The 19,642-nt window shown below is 36.8% G+C and overlaps 1 protein-coding gene across 15 annotated transcripts in view; it reads right to left on the minus strand.

The window, feature by feature from the left end:
- The window catches only part of myt1la (myelin transcription factor 1-like, a), a 163,353-nt gene that overhangs the window by 88,801 nt on the left and 54,910 nt on the right, over positions 1–19,642 (minus strand). For all 15 annotated transcript variants that reach the window (XM_088626524.1, XM_088626520.1, XM_088626518.1 and 12 more), the window contains 3 exons: positions 12,961–13,015; positions 12,733–12,766; positions 10,495–10,557 (listed from right to left, as the gene is read on the minus strand). In XM_088626524.1, the coding sequence (XP_088482650.1) occupies positions 10,495–10,557; positions 12,733–12,766; positions 12,961–13,015 (152 nt within the window). The remainder of the gene's footprint in view (positions 1–10,494; positions 10,558–12,732; positions 12,767–12,960; positions 13,016–19,642) is intronic.

Raw genomic sequence — 19,642 nt, forward strand, 5'->3', positions numbered from 1 at the left:
AAGGTGTCTCTTTATTAGACTGCCTTTCAATAGTCAGTGGGAACTCATCAATCCTAGACCTTAGGTGTTTAATCCTGGGTAATTCAACTAAAGCATCTTAATCTTGTGAAATAAATGATTTTGCATTCAACGTAAAGTATTTGAATGCGTACCACGACAGAGATTGGAGTCAGTGTCTTTTTGTTCCCCTTTTTCTTCCAGAAACAGAAGGATACCAAGTCGAATCTCGGTGTCATTATATAATGTATAATATTTTAATTTAAGAATTGAACTACAGCAGGTACTGTACCAAAATGATGTTTTTTATAAACATTAATTTTCATATTTCTTTTCTAGCACTAATTGTATTCAAATCCCCCCAAAATATAAAAACATAAGTTGGGACTGCTGGTAAAATTTGGAAACTTGGACTGCTGGGAAGGCTTTTGGAACAATTAAACATGTGCATGTCAGGAGGAAACAGATAACATCTCACTATTTTAAGCAGCGCAACAGCAATGATGAATGTTTAAAAATCTGATGAGGTTAGAAAAACCTAGATCTAAGATATATACTTAGTACCCACAACCTAGTTCTGAAATTATGAAATATACTTTTTATATACTATATACTGCTGACTCCTTAAAAGTAATACTTATACAGACTGCACTATAGCTACTGTGTTGTTATATGCTGTGATTTTTATCAGTCTCACTGCTGCTTCCAAATAACCTCAGCATAAACATCTGTCCATTTACAATAACAGCTTAGTCCAATACAGTGTCTTGGCGAGCTACAGTCTGACCTGGTAGATAATGATCACAAGGTAAGATCGGCATGAATAACAAACACTTATGATAACAGGATTTATATTTCTTACATACATACAGTACAGAATGTAGTTGGTCACTCTGCACAGAGATTGTGTCCTTTTTTCAAGAGTAAAAATATTCAGCCTGGCTGTTCAGTGAGTCTAAAGGATATGTACAGTATTGTTTGATTCTTATTCCTTTCAAAGCACTTTGCTTCAGTTGATTTCCAGAATTTTTTTTTCATTGATCTGAAACGACACGGGACATGGCATCCAACAAGGGGACACAACAGTAAAAAGAAATCTTATATATATTTTGCAATGCACAGTACACATGCTGAAAGGACAAACAACAAAGGGAAAGATGGAGTATTGGCCTTCGCCAATACTTTCCAGCATAGACAGTATGACTCAAGAACAAAGTGATGCACACTGCAGCTGTTCAATCAGACCAAATACAAGCTCGTATCTATGAAGTACAAAAAAAACATCGACTTGCTTATTAGCAAAAATATGCAACATTCAAGAAAGAGCTGGACAAAGTGAATAACACAGTAAAGGCATTGTGGGATCTAAAACGCAACTGTAACTGCACTATTATAAGAGCATAGCCAGCCATTGAAGGAATATGTGGAGTACACTGGCAAACATGACTATTGAAACAGCCATCAGATTGCCAATTCATCAGGGGGGTTTGAAGAAAAGACACATTTGATCATAATGTGTTTAAAGTAATAGCACTGCAGGCACTCACACCCAGATGCACCCCAGCCATAATGTTAATTGTACTGACATGCAGGGCTTCCAAATGGCTCCACCAGTGAAGGCACTCACCTGGAGTGCAGACTGAGCTCTAGAACCCTGATGTTGCAGACTTGAGCCTGCAATGCCATTAACTGGCTGTGACTTTGTTTCCCCAAGAGGCCATGCATTCTGCTGTCACGGGTGACTGGACTGGAATCATCCAGGATTTTCTTGGCTTGCTACGCAACTCCCATGATCTGCTATGCACCTGTGTGCTTCCTTTGACGTCAATGAGAGACATGCCCAACTATCTTCTCCTTGTTCTACCTGTGTAGTGCAGGGGTGGTAGTAGTAAGCTCTGTTGATAAACAACTGGTGATTCCAAATTGGATTGGTATGCAGTAGAATAGAAAATGATGTGTGATTTCTAATTAAAAACAAACAATGAAGCTTCATCTCGAGGGAAAAATCGTAAGACTCGGGAATAGGATGCTGTATTATACTAGGAACAAAAATGCAGTCCTTTTCTTCTTCAAAACAGGTCCTTTAAAGCTGTAACGGGTTGTAATTCTGGGGGTGCCTGTTTGAAAATGGAACCTTAAAGATTGAGGGATTAAGTGCCGTGTACCCTGTAATGCCTAGTGAAAATAAGATTGTCTGGGATAACAGAAAGATCTTTGTTTCTATATTGGAATGCATAAGTGATTTTTTAAAAAGCTCTTAAAATCCGAGCAACAGAGATGCAGGTGGAACTTGCAAATGCTTTGAAAATTATTGCCTGGTTAGGGATATTAATATCATTTATCAGCTCTGACACAAATTTCATTTTACTGTTTATTAGATTTGAAAATTATGTATGAAAGGGACCTCTTGAGTGGCTTGACCAGTAAGGTCACTTGCAAAAGTGCAGATTGTGCTCTTTGATTGTAGACTCAAGCCTGGTTCATGTCACTACTGTGTGACGTGCCAACTGTAAGTGGGATTCCCCACCTGGCTGTTCTAGGGAGACTGGGGTGGGAACTCTCGACCCCTACAGCCTCCCGAGCTCTTGAAGACATGCAGTGGGGAATGTGTCTCTTCTCCGATAGGTGCTGATGCTCCAGCAGGGAGCTATGTTGTTTGTAATGTATTAAAAGATGATTGTGAATGAGTGAGTTGGAGAAGTCTTCTTACACCACCTCATTCTCCCCTTTGTGTCGCTGCAGGGTTTGTAGCTGCAAACTGAGAAATCCATCCATCCATTTTCTAACTGATTTATGCCGTTCAGGGTTGTGAAGGGAACCAGAGCTTCCAAACAATGACTACAAGGCAGGATACAACCTGGATGGGATGCCAGTCCATCGCAGGTTAGACAGTCAAACAGACATACACACACTCACACCAGGGCCAGTTTTCCCAGAAGTCAATTAACCTACCAGTATGTAGGAGGAAACTGAAGCACACTCTCCACACAGATAGCACCCAGAGAAATTGATCTCAGGGCCCCAGTGCTGTGTGAGGCAGCAACATTAAACACTTTGCCACTCTGCTGCCCCAACCTGAGGATGTTGATTCAAAATTCAAAATACTTTATCCCCAGGTGGGCAGTTTAAGATTGTTCCAAAAATCAAGAGGATATAACAAAATTCATTGGTGAACCTAAAAATAAAGAAATATACTGGATGCATAAAAAACTAGTCTAACATAATGTAATAGATTACATTGACCCCTGAATGATCATATCGACAATAAAAGATTCACCAGCATTCACAGTGTCCAACAGGTAGTACTGTCGTGTCTCTCATTGCAACTAAATAGCTACCGTGATAATATTGAGAAACTCGTTACTCCGCTTGTATTGCAGTTGCATGTAGACAACTGAAGCATGAGAACCCAATTGATTGCTTTTAGTATAGTGTATGTTCAGGGCCCCGACTAGCTCTTTTGGTCGAGCATGAGACGCATAATCTCCGGGTAGTGGGTTAATGTCCCACGTTGGGTGCCAGGTCCTCCATGTTGGAGGTGGGGCACAAGGCTAAAAACCCTGTTCTGTAAATAAAAAAACTGATGTTGCTGCTCCTACATACCAGAAGGCATAACAAGCAAACATCCATACTGTATATTCACAGGTATACTGTAGGAATGGTAGTCTTCATCTGAGTGCTGTTCACTATATTTTTATAACTATGCTCCTTTATGAGGGATGAAATGCAGTATAGAGAACCTCTCTTGGTGGAGCAAGAAAATGGGGAACGTTGCCATTTCCATTGCTCATTAGGTCAAGGGATCAAATGCCAGAAGGGACAATTCAAAGTAAGCAATTACACCCATCCTGTGCATCTTTGGGAGGAAGCCAGTGTACCCTGAGAAAACCCTAGCAAACAAGGAGAGAATGCAACCTTCACACAAACAAATGCCTTAGGCCAAAATCAAGCCCTGGATTCAGGAATGGTAAGACAGCAACAGTAACCACCTTGGCAACATGCCATCCACAAATGTAAATACATTAGAATAATAATTATATTATATTAATAATCCAATAATTTGGATCTAAAATTATTAATACTATCATTATACCAAAATATTTATCCTGGCTGAGATAGAATATAATGAGGTCATTTACAGAATACATGTTTTTAAATATATTTTACACATTAGATTCTATTCATTTATTACATATTTATTACATAGTACAGTTCAGAAATATCAAAAACATAACAGAATATAACAGATATTGAATGATATTAGTGTAGAGTGTCTTTAAAGAATAGAGAACATACTCAACCATTTTTAAAATAATAATTATAGAGTATATTTTCTAAAAGAATACTAGAGGTAAGCTTAAATGTAATAATGGAAACCACTCAAAAAGATATGAAAAAATGTTAACCATTTTTATTATTATTTCTATTAGCTTGATTGTGTTGTCTATTTCTATCGATAATTACTGAAACATTTGAGCTTTATTAGAGGATTTAAAGAATTTGAAACTATTTTTAATTGCCTACTGGATCAGCATATTCTCTAAGTGATATTAAATGTATCTCTTAGAACACGAAGGGCTTTAACACCAAAAACGATGTAAAGCCATTGAGATTTTAAGCATTTGTTTGCATGTGAAACTATCAAACAGCCCTTTAAAATGCACATAGCACATTACACAAAACAAAATAAATGTGCAAAGCACAGGAAAAAATGACATAGAACATACAGCAGATAAAACAAACAGAACAAGGCCTGTTTGAAAATGTATGTTTTTAGGCTAGACTTGAAAGCATTCACTGTGGCTGAGTCCCTTTTCGGATGATATTCCAGAAGGGGAACAAAAGGTCCTGTCGCCCTTGCAGTGTAGAGGAACAGTGGACACTCTTGGTAAACCCAAATCAGTTAAGTGATGTGGAGGGTGGAAAAGCAAAAGATTAGCTAGATATTGAGCATCTAAAAATAATAATAATGATAAACTTAATTTTATGTAGTGCCTCTTCAAGTGCCTTTTAAAGCACTTTACAGTAAGAAAAAATGTACATAGTGAGAGGAGACAGTAGGATTACACAATTACAATAAGGTTCTGGAATAGGGTAGGAAAGCAGAGGGGCAGACACAGAACCAGTTAAATAAAAGTCCTTCTAAAGAAAGATTTGAGTCTTGATTTGAAAGTGTAGAGCCTTACAGGGAAAGCTTGAGGATTTTGAAGTCGATACGAAACCTGATAGGAAGCCAGTGCAAGGACTGTAGGATAGGAGTAATGTGATTACTTGCACAAGACCTGATCGGGATTCTGAATGTTGAGTTCGGGACATACTGAATTTTGTTCAGCCAAGCCATAAAGAACATTAAACAGAAATTTAAGGATTTTAAAATCAACTTTAAACCCAACAGGAAACCTGTGCAAGGACTCTTGGAGACAAGAGTGATAACTTGCAGATAACTTTGTAAGGATTCGACTCTAGCTGACAAATTCTGCACCTAATTTAACTAAATACAGTAGGTGCAGTTTTAGAGATTCCTGCATGGATGCAGTCTAGCAATATTCCTCTGATGGAAAAAATAAGTACAGTATTTACAACTGAATGCAAATGAGTGGCAAAAGTCGACCCAGGAGTGAATACCACTCCCAGGTTCTTCATTTTGGATCGAAACTCAAGCAAGCTTAATTAAGAACAGTGGTGGAAAGTAAACTTCCAAACACACAAGTCCTCCAGAATCAGTGCTGGGGAGCCCTATATTAATTAGGAATAGATGTGATCTTAATACAGATTCTTGTGGTACTTCACTAATTACATCAGCTTGATTTGAGCATTTACCCTTTATTGGTATCCCCTGTTTCTATATTTTCAACAGTTCTCAGTTCAAAAACACAATAGAGTGAGTATTGCCTGTCAACTGGAGACATAATGTATAGGAACTTTAGAAAACCCCTTCTAAATATACAATATTATATACATTGTGTCCATCCATCAAACTTAAATATTAATTAGGCAAGACATATCATTTAAAAAAAACATGCTGAATATTGCCTAAGATCCCTTTTTCCATATAACAATCTTCTAGTTCAGTTCTAACTATTGCTTAAACATAATAGGGGCAAGATTTGTTGATCTAAATATTTGGTTCAATGTTGAGAACCTTTCAATGAGTGCTAGTAATTATCCAATCAAGTATGTTACTGTACACTTTTCTTAAGTATATTTAAAAGCACATTATATTATAATCACAGTTTCTAAATGACTCTCTTGCCTCATTATTCTCACTCTATCTTGATGGACTGAAAAGTCAGTTCACTCTTCTGAGTCAGGAAGCAGTGATTACCAAACCTACCATTCCAAGGTTTGACTACTCACACTTGTTCCAGTCTATTTCAGGAAGCTGAAGTTACTGATGAAAACATCTTCCTTTGCAAAAATACACATGATTTATACACATGATGATCCAATGTTGAATTATACATCTGAATGTTGATTAACATCTAAATCTGATGGTCTATAGCATACTCTTAAACTTTTGTCTTTTGAACTTATGAACAGCTAAACCTGACCTATATATGTAAATTACGAGACCTTTGATTTATTTAGGTTAATTATCTGAGCTTGAATGCTCCGGAAAACATTATTTCATGTACAGAACTACCCCCCCCCCCCCACTTTCCTCTTTCCTGTTTATCCACTAATGTTGTATTCTTAACCATCATGTTCCATTAACCCTCTTTCTGTCATTCCAATTGCATAAGCTAATGTAGTAGCTTCTATTTCATGCATTTATTCTGATACTCTTAGCATTTAGATATAAACACTTAATGACCTGGTCCTTTGATGTTTTGTTTTTCCCTTGAATTCTTCTTGTGATTGTACTCCATCTGTATCCTCATTGCAGATTTTCTTTGGATCCTCCCACCTTCCAGTCTACTTTAAAGGGTTTTAAATCTCTGTGTGAAGACGTCTGTCAAGACAGCTAGTGCCCACCTCAGTCAGACGTCATCCTTTCCACAAAATGTGTAGAGATGGCTGCAGAAAGGTTGTTGGGTTTCCATTGACCAAGAAAGCTGAAGCCATCTTCAAAACAGCTATGTGTTACAGTATGTGACAGAATGACATTTGCAATTGTTTACTTTGTCAGCCCACCCTAGTCCTCAGTTCACCAGTGATCAGGTTTACTAGTATTCTTCTCTGTTCAAGAATAAAATGATATTGTTAATTGAACCAAGTATAACATTCATTTAGGTTCAGGAACATACTTGGTTGCTCTTCATTGGAGTGGTTCCATATTCTACATAATTCTGTAAATTGGGTCTACTATAATGACAATTTTTATAGAACATCTCATGTCTTGGTGTATTTTTAATTCATTAATTGATCATCTATGATTGACCAAGATAGACATGAGTGACTTTAACGTGTTGCATAGGAAGTACTGTAAATCACTTCATTAGTTTATGAGCTTATTGAGCACAGGTGATTTAACCTGTTGAATGTCAAACCTAGTCAAAATTAACAAAGGAAAACACAGAAATATACTAATAATACCCTGCTTATGGAAACACAAGAACATGTGGGAAATCTGTATTTTGGAAACTGGACTGGAAATCATAACATTTGTCATGCAACATCTAGGATGTTCACAGCCAGCAATTTCTAACCCCGTAAAACTTTACAGTTCAACGTGTTCCTTCAGTAATAGGCCGTGATCTGGGAGTCATGAGTCTGAGCAGCAGTGATGAGTTGCTAGAGAACTCCATTACATTGATTGATATGAAACTGGATTGCATGGTCCTACATTGATTAAGTCCTGGGACCTAAGTTGCTGTCCTTCCTGCAGGCTCATCCCGATGTGACAATATTCTAGCAGGACAATGCATGTCTTCATCATGTTGTGTTTAACAATGTTTTACTTGTGAACTGAGAATATGACAGTTATCTCAAGGATGTTCAATTTTAGAGCTGAGTACCACTGAACATGTGTTGTATGTGGCTTACTGTACATGTCATCAGGGATGAGCTCTTTGGCTCAGAGACACAGTGGACAACACAGGCTTGCCATGAGTTTATAAGAAAGTGACAGAACCTACAACACAGCATTTACAACCTGGTACAAAGTACAGTACAGATTGTGTTGAGCATGAACAGCTTGTATTTTATCCAACAGGCAATACACATCATCATAGCCTGTAACTTTCAAAGTGGAGCTACTGTTGATCAAGCCTGTGACAAATGTTAGTCTACATAATGAATTTAGAGTACCTATATCTTGTTCTCAATAACATCAGCATACCTGGTCCAAATTCTTTAATTTCCCTGACAATAGCTATGTGAATTTGTAGCTGTTATTGGTTTCTTCATAAGCTCAGTATACCAAACTCTGAATTATGTTCCCTTTTTATTGCTTCCGCACATTTTCTAAAAAATGAAAATGTTGTCTTCTCTGAAACCTATGTCATTCTTATATGTACTATGCTGTATCGTATTTAACCTTAAGGTTTACTGGAATATTTTAATAGTTTATTTGAGTATTTTTTGGGTAATTTACAATTATAATGCAATTGTCTACATCAATTCCACGGTCTTTGCCTAGTCTTGGATTCTAATCTAAATCATTTTGAATTTTCAATTGCAGGTAATGGACCAACATGAGGTACAGTAACTGAAGTACAGGAAAGAAAAAGTAAACAACATAATTCTGCATGTGATAGAGCTCAAGAAGTGACTGGAGTGTTCCAGAGAGGAAGTGAGATGGAAGAAGGATATAGATCACAGAGAAGAGGAGGTCAGGAGAAGAAGCAGGACAACCTTCGAGAGGTTAAACTTAAGATGATCAAAATGGATCGCAAAGAAAAATGCATTTCTCCTCTGTTGTCTGTTAGGTCATAAAAGTAGGGAAGGGACTCACACCTTTTTCTTGGTAGCAATTTGCAGATGGATTAACATTAAACTGCACCTCATGTTTTCATGAATAACCAAACTGACACGGCATTTTGACAGGTTTAAACGTTTCCTTGAAATATTTACAAACATTACTGTTCTTATTAACTGGAACATTGAGGCCTCCAAAGTAGCTCAACTTGTAAAGGCCTGAGCCGAGGATGTGCTGTATGATTGTGGGTTCAAATCTGGGACTTGTCCGATTCATTTGAATGTGTTTGGACTTCAACAAGCAACAGTGTGCAATTGGCTGAGCACTGTCAAGAATGGGGTGGGCTTAGTTGGACAGAGCTCTCTCTGTGACACCTGAGATGACAGTAATAATACATCTTATTTTATAAAGTGCTGTTAAAGGTGCTTTCTCAAAGAGCTTTACAAAGCAACAATAATCACCTGCAGGTAATACTGTGCTATTGGTGAGAAATGTGCCTCTTCTACAATAGGAGCTGAACCTCTGGTATGGGGATGTTTAGCTTGTTTTTGTTTTGTGTCACAAAAAAAGGGGTGTCTAGAATTTGGGGGGATCAAAACAATCTGATTACTCTTCCTCATTCTCCGCTGTCTGTAGTTCTAGGCTTCACAGCTATGGGCTGATGCATGACAAACACAGTAGACTAAAGCAGCCTTCTTAATTCAATAATTTGTTGAAGCTGAGAGCATTGCTTGGAATTCCAAAAAACTATCATTCTTTCTTAAATTTGTTTAATATCTATTATGTAAAGAGCATAACATTAGTAAAAATAGTAACAATTTAATAAGTAACTTCCTTACAAAAACAACATAATTATGGAGCTACAGAGCAGAAAAACATTTTCAACTCGTAACCCTCTTACAATATATTGTAAGACGGACTACTATGGAAAAATATTTTCCATCCTTGAAGGAAGTTAAAGACACATCAAAGAGTTAAATCTTGTAGTATGCATATGTAAAGTTTGTTATGTGGTCATGTGATTAAGCAGGAAGCTGTAGTAATAGCTTATAATTTACAAAGTCTCTTATTCAACCCAAATTCCAAAAACCAAAACTCACCAAAACAACTGTTTAACCTATCGTTCTGAATAGTATTTCAGACCTTAATGGTATTTGAGATCTAGAATTGATTTCAATACTGAAACATCTAACTTTGGAAAGCAATTGCAAAGCTTCTCGATTAAAGTTAAAAGTGAAAAACATGTTTTGAACAGTGTTGAATGGAATGTGTCACTTTTGTTAACATATACTGTAGGAAAGCAGAGGAAAGAAGTACTTTTGTTGTATAATTAGTTTCTTCCTTTAGTAACAAAAGAAAAATGTGATACTTCATTTTTATCCAAAATAAAGACTACAGCACTCTGAGTAATTGCTTCAAACATGATGAGTAGAATATTAGAATTGAAAAGAAAAATCGAAATGCCCTACAAACAAGGGAACAAGACTTTCAATCCAAAAACAGCTATTCACATTTTTGTTAAAAAATTATCTGTCAAAAAACAACTACTCTATACAGCATTGCATCAGCAAACCTCCACACCAGGCACTGCATGACTCTGAAAATGTACTGTATTTAACAAAAAAAGAAACCTTTACCTTCTGTGTCTTGCATATTTGCCACTGACGTGTCCACTGCCATCGCAGCCTGGTGTTGGACAGCTATAAAGACAAAACATGCAATTCTGCATTGATTAAGAATACTTCCAACATCATATTCAATTAAATATAGAAGTACTATGACTTTAATACTGTAGTTCTGTCATTGCAAGTGCAGCAACTCTGGTATCATATACTGTAATGTATATATACCTGATAATGGCATCTGCATTTGCAGTAAATTTAATTAAATACATGTATAACACCTGGGATTGGTCTTAGTCAATCATATGTTTATCTAACATAAATGGAAAATAAATAAAAAGTGGAATCTTCTCTAGGTAAAATCCTCTGGCAGACAAAATCCTGCCATCAAGCCTTGGGTTTGTCAGTGGTTCAAACATTCGATTTGATCCAGGCCACTGATTCTTGAAGATTTTCATTGCAGTGGAAATGAACTAAATTGAGAATTATTGACATATTTTATAGGATATACTATAACACTAAAGCAACTAATAACATATAAAAAATATGAATAGTATTTATTCCTTAAAACGAGAAGACTTTGAAAATATGAGAGCAATTTTAACAAAAGTTAATGGGAACTTTATAAGAAGAAACACTTTCCAAGAAAGGGTATCACAAATAAGTATTAAATTTAGTGGGAAAAAATTAACTCATTTTTTTGGTGAGGTTGTTCAAGCAAAGAAAACTATTCTAGTACCAATGCTGGTAATTGAAAAACAAAAGCAATGCTGGACAGCTGTACATGTAAAACTCACTTTTGGACAGAAGAAACATAAAAAATAGTAACATATATAAATCACATTTTTGTAGGAAGAGGAAGAACTCTTAACAAATGACCTATGACCTATAGGTTTTGATAATTATGTTCCAATTTCCAGGAGAAGCCTCTGGATTTTCATAAGAAATGTAATTGCTAGCTATTTGAAAATCCAGGAGCATAATTGTTGATGAACGGCAATTCTCTGGAACATTTAAAAATTCCCAATTTGAAAACAATGTTTTTGAGCTTTCTTATGGATTAAAAAAAACTTTTTAATTAATTAGAGGATCTATTTTTTCATATACTGTATAAAATGGAAAACAAGCATAAGCAACCCTAAATGTACAGTAAATGTAATTTTAACCCTTTCAATGATACCAATGATTTCCCTTATTGAGGAGACATTTGAAGTATATTATATTATGTACTGTAGATATACTGTACTGTATATACTGAATTAAAATACTGATCCTACTGAATTACTCTTCTCCCATTTAATTATTTTTAATCAATCAATGAAGCATTTCCCATTTTTCTGAAAAGTCATAGTTGTTTGAAATGGTCAGGAATTATTTTTTAAAACACATAAAATGTCTCACATTGGTAACCTGAGTTTAGCATTGTGGACTTCATAAGGAAGACACATAAAGTAATTAAGGGCAATTATAAATCATATGTTATCTTAGAAACTATTTTTAAATAGTTTTTTAAAAAATAGTTACTGGCTTTAAATAGGCAGTATCAGTGGCATACTTCTCCTAACAAAGAAGGCACAAGCACTGCTCTTCTTGTAGACCATTAAAATAACTATGTATTAGCAGAACAATTGCCCATTTCCTTTAGTTGATTCATGTTATTTTAATAAATATCAACATATGTTTAATTCATAGAAGAGACCTTCCTCTTAAAGGAGGGGACTAGGTCCTACCAAACCTACCCAACATTAGTGGTGACTGAAACTGAGTGTCTGGTATCAACAAGGCAAAACAAGTAAACAAAACTTGATAAGGAAATGCCTGTTATAGGTTGTTTCACTGGTTTCGACACTGAAATATGATGGACAGTGATGGGCTAGTTTATTTGTGGTTAAGAGACTGCATCGGGGGGAGTTGCATTCCCTTTCTTGCACATTTAATCACCACCACAGCCTCACAAAAGCATGCATGCACAAACGAATTTAGATAGCCTTCTACCATCTGATTAGAAAAAAAAAACTAGAGGCAAAATAAAGATAGGAATATAAAAAAGAGCAATAGAAATAGAGAGAGGAGAAAGGGAGTGAGAAAGAAAAAAGGATGCCAAATACATTTCCAGCAAAGGTCTCTGGAGAGCTAATTTCACCAGTGCATCAGTGTACAATGAAAACCGAAAGTGCATTACACCCATTAACAGGCACGAATTTTCCCCTAGCGCTAATGGGGAGATGCATTTTCTACTCTGCACACACTAACCTGAACAGCTCTTGTATTACTGGTTCCACGGGCACTGTGAAGAGATGGGAAAAATACATAGATATATTAAAAATAATTACCATCAACCACAGGTAACTTTCTTTTTTTTCTGCAGAAAAAGAGAGTAAGTGTAAAAAAAAGGTCAGAAGGAGACGTGCAGCGAGATATTGGAGGATGAAGGTCACCCTGAGCGCAGCCCTGAGTGATTTAGTAGAGCAGGAGACGTACCTCGGATACCTTTGGAGCGTGTGCGATGGCGCTTCTCGTCTGCATCCACCTCCATCTGGGAATAGATTAGCAGGCAGTCAGTGTCCTTATCCTGCATGACTAGACTATCAATGCAAACCATGGTACCATCCTCACACAACATACAGCTCCCTGCCCAGCTGCTACACAGAAAGCCACTTAAGACTAACCACAGTCCTCTGTCCTGTTTTATATTCAGGCTCTTCAGGAGTGAAATGGCTTAAATGTATACAAATTGGAGAATAATATAAAATATATATTGCAATCCTGCCCTTTTATTTAATTTCAGTTAGACAAAGTTAATGTTTAATTTAATTATGTTATCTGTGTTTTATTTTAGAAGAATGTTAAGTGCCTTGATATGGAGGCACAATCTATCTGCCTAACGAGCTGGGTATATCTTTACTCTAACGAACACATGCTTTAATATGCTTTTCATATCTCTCTTAACAGTGATGTTTACACGGTAGGCTTGGCACTACTGATACATATTTTGCTTATAGTAGAGCTGTCCAATCACTGCACAGCTATAATCCCTTAAGAAGGCAAAAACACCAGCATTACAACCAGAAGAGACTGCCACATTCTTTTTTCCTTCATACAATCTTTGCCTTCTGTGTTGGTATCTGAAATTATTCTGTGTAAAAAATGTTTTTTTTTCACATTTCCTTCATGTTAAACCACCAAAATAAATTTTAAAAACTATAATAATCTTTATTTTATGTTACACCTTTCATCATACATAATCTCAAGGAGCTTTACAATAAAACAATCAACACAACAGACAGGTAGATCAGGGGTTTGGTTAAATTTATGCATTTGCATTACTGCCTTTGTTAAAAACAAGCATACAGTAGTTACTTTTCAAAGCAGCATGTTGTGACAGCAACCCAGTGGAAGCAGCTTTGACACCTTGCCATCTGATCTTGTCAGATTTCAGAATCACAGCAAAACTGGGGATTGAACAGTACTGGGATGGGAAAAGACAATTAGATACTGCTTAAATCACATTTGTGGACCTACAGGTGGTACTCCTCTGGATAATAATTTTCAAACCGATGCCCTGGCATGGTTACTGGGAACACTCTGCTGTAGGAGGTATAGTCTTTTGATTGAGACATTAAACTGAGGTCCTGACTATTTGATCCTTAAAGATCCTATGGCAGTGTTAGAAATGTTAACCTCATTGTCTTGGCCTTGGAGAATCACAGATTAAGATTACTATCAATTTTAATTTAATTAGTGAAGCAATTTCTCACTTGCTTGCTTTCCCCTCTTCACCTACACCTGCTTCATTGTGGGGCTGGTGCTACAGTACATAATGGCTGCCATGTGTCACCTAGGTGGGTTCTGCACTTCAGGAGTGAAGAGTGTCTTCTCCTACACAGTATATCTAAAGTGTATTGGGTTGAAACGTGCCACATGTAAATGAAATTGTTTTTTTGTCAAAAAAATTAAATGAATGCTTTCTTGGTCTCCACATCATCATTAAGAATATTTCGTCAAGCTGCAAAACATGGAGTACAGATTAAGATCTATTAAGAACCATTAATAGCCTCCTTTTTTGATTCCATTGGGAACAGCTTCAGTTCAAAATCTATTGAAGGACAGGCAAATGTTTTAAAAAATCTATGAAATACATGAAACAATACATGAACTACACATTGAATTTTAACAGACGTTTTGAAGACTGATATATTGCAAACCTATTCAAAATGAAATGCCAGAGTTGAGATCTTTCCTGTCATGATCAGCTTCTGATCGTGACAAGAATTTTAGCTAACAATGAAAAATGAAAGAGAACAGAGTTCAGTTTCAAATGTCCATAGTGTGACCGCCGCTCCACACTGCCCGTTTCGCCCCTCAACACCTGGGGCACAAACCCGGTTCTCCGGCGTAACACAACAGGGAACCAGTTGCATGAGCTAAGGGAAACCTCACTCAGCCTAGGCAGCTGAGGTCCCTGCTATGGGCAGGGGGGGCAATGACATCACCGTGTCCAAACTAGCTCCGCTACACCCTCCCCTGCTCACTTCGCCTCGGCAAAGGACACTCCCATCCAGGTCATGCCACCAATGTGACCATTGCGGTTCCACACAGGCTTGTGCCCTCCACCGCTTCACACCACCTGTTTCGTCCCACAGCACCTGGGGTGCGAACCTGGGTCTCCGGCATAATGCAACAGGGAACCAGATGCATGAGCTAAGGGAAACCTCCCTCAGCCTAGGTCCACTACAATACCAATCTCACATGGAAGTCCAGAAATATGTAAGTCTTTATTTTTGCACATTTGTGTGCATGTTCATTTTGTGTACATGAAACTTGCACACATGCTGTGCTGCCACACTTAATTTATATAACATTCTGTACCCAATCTACTGCTGCTTGTAATTGTGAGGTGGAACATGATACTACTTTTATGTCTTAAAAAAAGGCAACATAAAATAATAAAATATTTTTAAAGTTTTGCCATGAATAATTACCCACCTTATTTTGGAGGTGGTTGGTTGTATTTCTCTCTTTTATTTTTCTGTTCTTTCTTTTTGGCCCATCATCAAGGTTTATGTTGACGTTCTATTGATTTAACATGAATGTGTCTCTTCTTGCCTAGGCTCGCTAATCTGGAAATGATTAGGTTTAAGTACTGTACGTTTGGAATAAAAACATACAGCTGCCACTGCCAAAATCACTTGCAAGAAGTCACAAACAGCACCTGATACATAGGTAACATAAAAGACAAAATACTGTATGATTGAAAGTTTGAAAGTTTTTTTTTAATGACAACTTTTTTTTTCAAACCTAAAATTCTATTTCAACCAAGCGAAATAATTTGAAAGTTGGATGTCCCACTAGACTGATTTCACTTTTCAAAAGTGTTAGCTTGTTAATAAAAGGTGTGATGAAAGAATAAGAAGCTGGAGAAGAATAGAAACATAAACTTGCCTGACTTTGGTGCTCTTATTCATTGCTCTTACTGTATAACAGGTGCTGGAAATATACTGTACTTTCACATTTGACCTTAGAAAGCATGGAATTCCACATCAATAATGTTGTTTCTGAGTGACAGAAGTTTATCTGTGACAATACCCTAAGATTCCCAGTGCACTGAAATAGAATCTAATGACAAGCATATGTTTTTTTTTGTCCCTTTCTCACCCCTTACCTCATACACCTACACATACATCTCTACACCAGCTGAAAGAAGATACATACATGAAATTCTGTTTTATTATTTTTGGTCTTCAGTCTGGAATCAGCCTCTATTTGTTGTCAATTTGCAGCTGCTGACACATCTCTCCACTCTGACCTGTTTACAATGTTGTCTTATGTTCTTTATTGCTTATCTTTAGATAAGGAAAAAGATATCCACCTATTCAGAAATCTTACATAGTTGAACCACAATGTGAGGAGCCTTAGAAGAACCCAATACACACAAGTGTTCTATAACTCACTGGTAAAAGATCTGGTTTAATCTGCCCATTACATTCTCTTAACAAATCATGGCAGGTATAAATGAGGGAGTTAAAAGAAACATTAAACTTTCATATACATTAAAATGGCTCACATAAAGTCCAATGAACCAATGTCCTGTATTCTTGCACAAAGACATCTGCAATCAAGGATTTTATTGTCTGTGTCTAGACTGAAGGATTCACAAAAGTATTGTGAATAATAACACTCGTTTCAATACCAGAGAAAAGGAATTTGAGACAAGATATATAAATTTGGGTCAGTATGGTGGTGCATCGCTCAGGTCCTGGGTTCAATTCCCGGGGTGCAATCTTCATGGAGTGTTTGTATTTTCTCACCATGTTCATGTACTGTAGGTTTCCTCCAGGTGCTCCAGACAAAGACATACTGGGCAAATTGGCCCTGGTGTGTGTGTGCCTTTGTGTCTGTCTGCCCTGTGTTGGAATTGCATCCTCTTCAGGCTGTATGCTGCCTTGCTCCCAGTGCATGCTGGGATAGGTTCCAGCTCCCTTGAGACATTGTATTGGATAAAATGGTTAGAAAATATATGGATGTACAGTATACATTCTTGCAAAACAACATCCAGCCCTTTATTGTGACATAACCCATACAACTGTAGTTTACTGAGAGGCTCAACCATTGCACAACACAGAGGCCAAATAAACTTATTATTTTGAGAATTTACCTTAGGGTTGGCTTATTTCATGTTATTTGTATTTCTGAGAGTTACACAAATACAGTGCCTCTATCAAATCTGTGTTCTTTCTTTTCCTCTAGTCATATTTGTTGTGTCATATCTATAGTATATACTTCAGTCATGGAACACTACTTACAAAGATCTTACTGTTCGCACTTCTTCATAAAACAGTGAAGGACCCCCAAAAAATATCCACAATCTGTGAGGCAGTTAACCCTGGAATGAATGCTTCCTTATTGAAAGTGTGCTTATTCTTGCCCCATTTTAGGCACAAATCCCCTACGTGCGAGGGCAAGCACGTAAGCTTGAAGATAGTATTTACAAATTTAGCAACATACAGTATTCATCAGTATTCATCAATTTCCCTACGGGATTAATAAAGTATTATCTATCTATTTGTTTCAGAGCACAAATGTGAATACAGTTCAGCACCTCACACTGGTCTAACACGTTGCTTTGCAAAGTTATTCAGACTCTTGCATAGTTTTTAAATAGGTATTTGATGTGAAAGAAAAAGTGAAAAGTCATTATTGCGTAAGTATTCAAACCCTTTGCTATGGCAAACCTAAAGTAAATTAGGTGTACAAAATTACCTTAACGAGCCACACAATTAATTGATAATAATAGTGGTTCATATGATTAAAAGAGATACACCTGTCACTCTTTCTTGGTCATGTAGTGAATTTCAAACCATGAAAATAAGCAGCTTTTCAAAGTATTATTACAAAGCACAGATCAGGAGAAATATACAAAAAAGTATCAGTGTCTAAATGTCCCTGGAAAAAATTATGCTTTTTTCTAATCTAATCAATCAGCCTAGATCAAACACTGATAGTAGGATCAAGACCTTGCTCCAAAGTGAACATCTGGGCAAGGAGAAAACTAAAGACTAGACTTGAAAACTGCTGTCCATAAGCAATTCCCAAGGAACCTGGGAGAGCTTGAGCAAAGATGAATGTGCAAGAATGACACCTAGCTGGTTTACAAAGTTAGTAAAGACTGACACAAAAAGACCTGTGGCTGTAATTGCTTCTAAAGGTGCTTCCACCAAGTATTGAGCTAAAGGGTTTGAATACTTACACAAGCTTGCCCAGGATATATTAGTTTTGTTACTTTAGTTTTTTCTGTCTCTTACTGCAGCTTTTCTAACCCTTAAAAGCATTCAGGTGTTGGGTAACTTTAAGTTTTTAATTTTTTAAAAACATTAGGTTTTTGAAAATGTGGATGCATAATTTTGTGATTTCACTAATTGGGAGACCACAGGTCTGCATACTTTTGCAAGGCACTTTTAGTAGATTTGAGACTACTAAGTCTGCAGTTTGTCTTGACAGAAGTGTTTAATAGGTGAAAAATGTTGACAAATTCAACCCAGAAGCTTCCTTCAGGACCAAATATAAACCTAGAACAATGAGCGTTTATCATTTAGGACTGAAATCAGGAGGCACTTCTTTACACAGAACTTAAGGACATTTCCTAAATTTCCTAACATTTCTTAAGTCCTAATTGTCTTGTCTTCATACTATCCATTGGATTGTTTTTGAAAGGAAAAAAAAATGCTTTTTTCTAACCCCATCACTGCTAGTGCCAAACACAGGAGTATTACTCTCACATGCATTGAAAATTGTATTTTCAGCCTGCAAACATGCTTCCAAAGTAACCAACTTACATAACCTTTAAAGTAAACGTTACAGTGCCCAATGATACCATTAACAGCATCTCAAACTATAGTTGCCAATATCTTCAAACTATACAGTAGTTGCTAACCTGAAAATATATTGACGTTTTATATAAATAATTAGCATTTGAGTATTTTTAAGTGTTTCTCTGTAGAAAAATGTCAAATAATGCAGTACTAGATTATAGCTAAGGTCCACACTTTACATTAAAAAAGCTAATGCACAAAGATGACAAATAATATATTTAAATTACAGACACTAGATACAGTAGTATATATTGTAGTTGTCATGTGTTACAGGGCCAGTCACAGAAGTGATGTCACTCTCTAAAACTCTGCCAGACTCTTTTTGGTGTGGTGGTTGTCCACTGTTTTATATAAGATCACTTTATTGGCCATACTGTATACAATTTCTTGTATTAGAAATTTGTCTTTTCACATACCCCAACTTGCTCTCCATCCGACACACAGACAGGGAGAAAAGCTTGGGGTTAAAGTGCAGGGTCAGCCATTGATACGGCATCCCTGGAGCGGTTGGGGTTAAGGGCCTTGCTTAGGGGCCTAATGGAGAAGGATTCCTCTGCAAGCCACAGGATACAAACCAGCAACCTTTTAGCCACAGGCACAGATCCTTAGCCACAGAGCCACCGCACTGCCCCGTTTTTGGTGTAGCATGGTGCATGCTCAAAGCCCTCAAGCTTAATTTTGCTCAGCTGTGTACTTGCCACATTTCAGACAGCGTGATCATCTGTTTATTGGCTGGAGGAGTTAAGAAAATTGTATTATTAGATTATAGGCAGTATACAGTATATTGCAATATA

The sequence above is a fragment of the Lepisosteus platostomus genome, chromosome 3 (assembly GCF_059453375.1).
Source record: "Lepisosteus platostomus isolate fLepPlt1 chromosome 3, fLepPlt1.hap1, whole genome shotgun sequence".
NCBI lineage: Eukaryota > Metazoa > Chordata > Actinopteri > Semionotiformes > Lepisosteidae > Lepisosteus > Lepisosteus platostomus.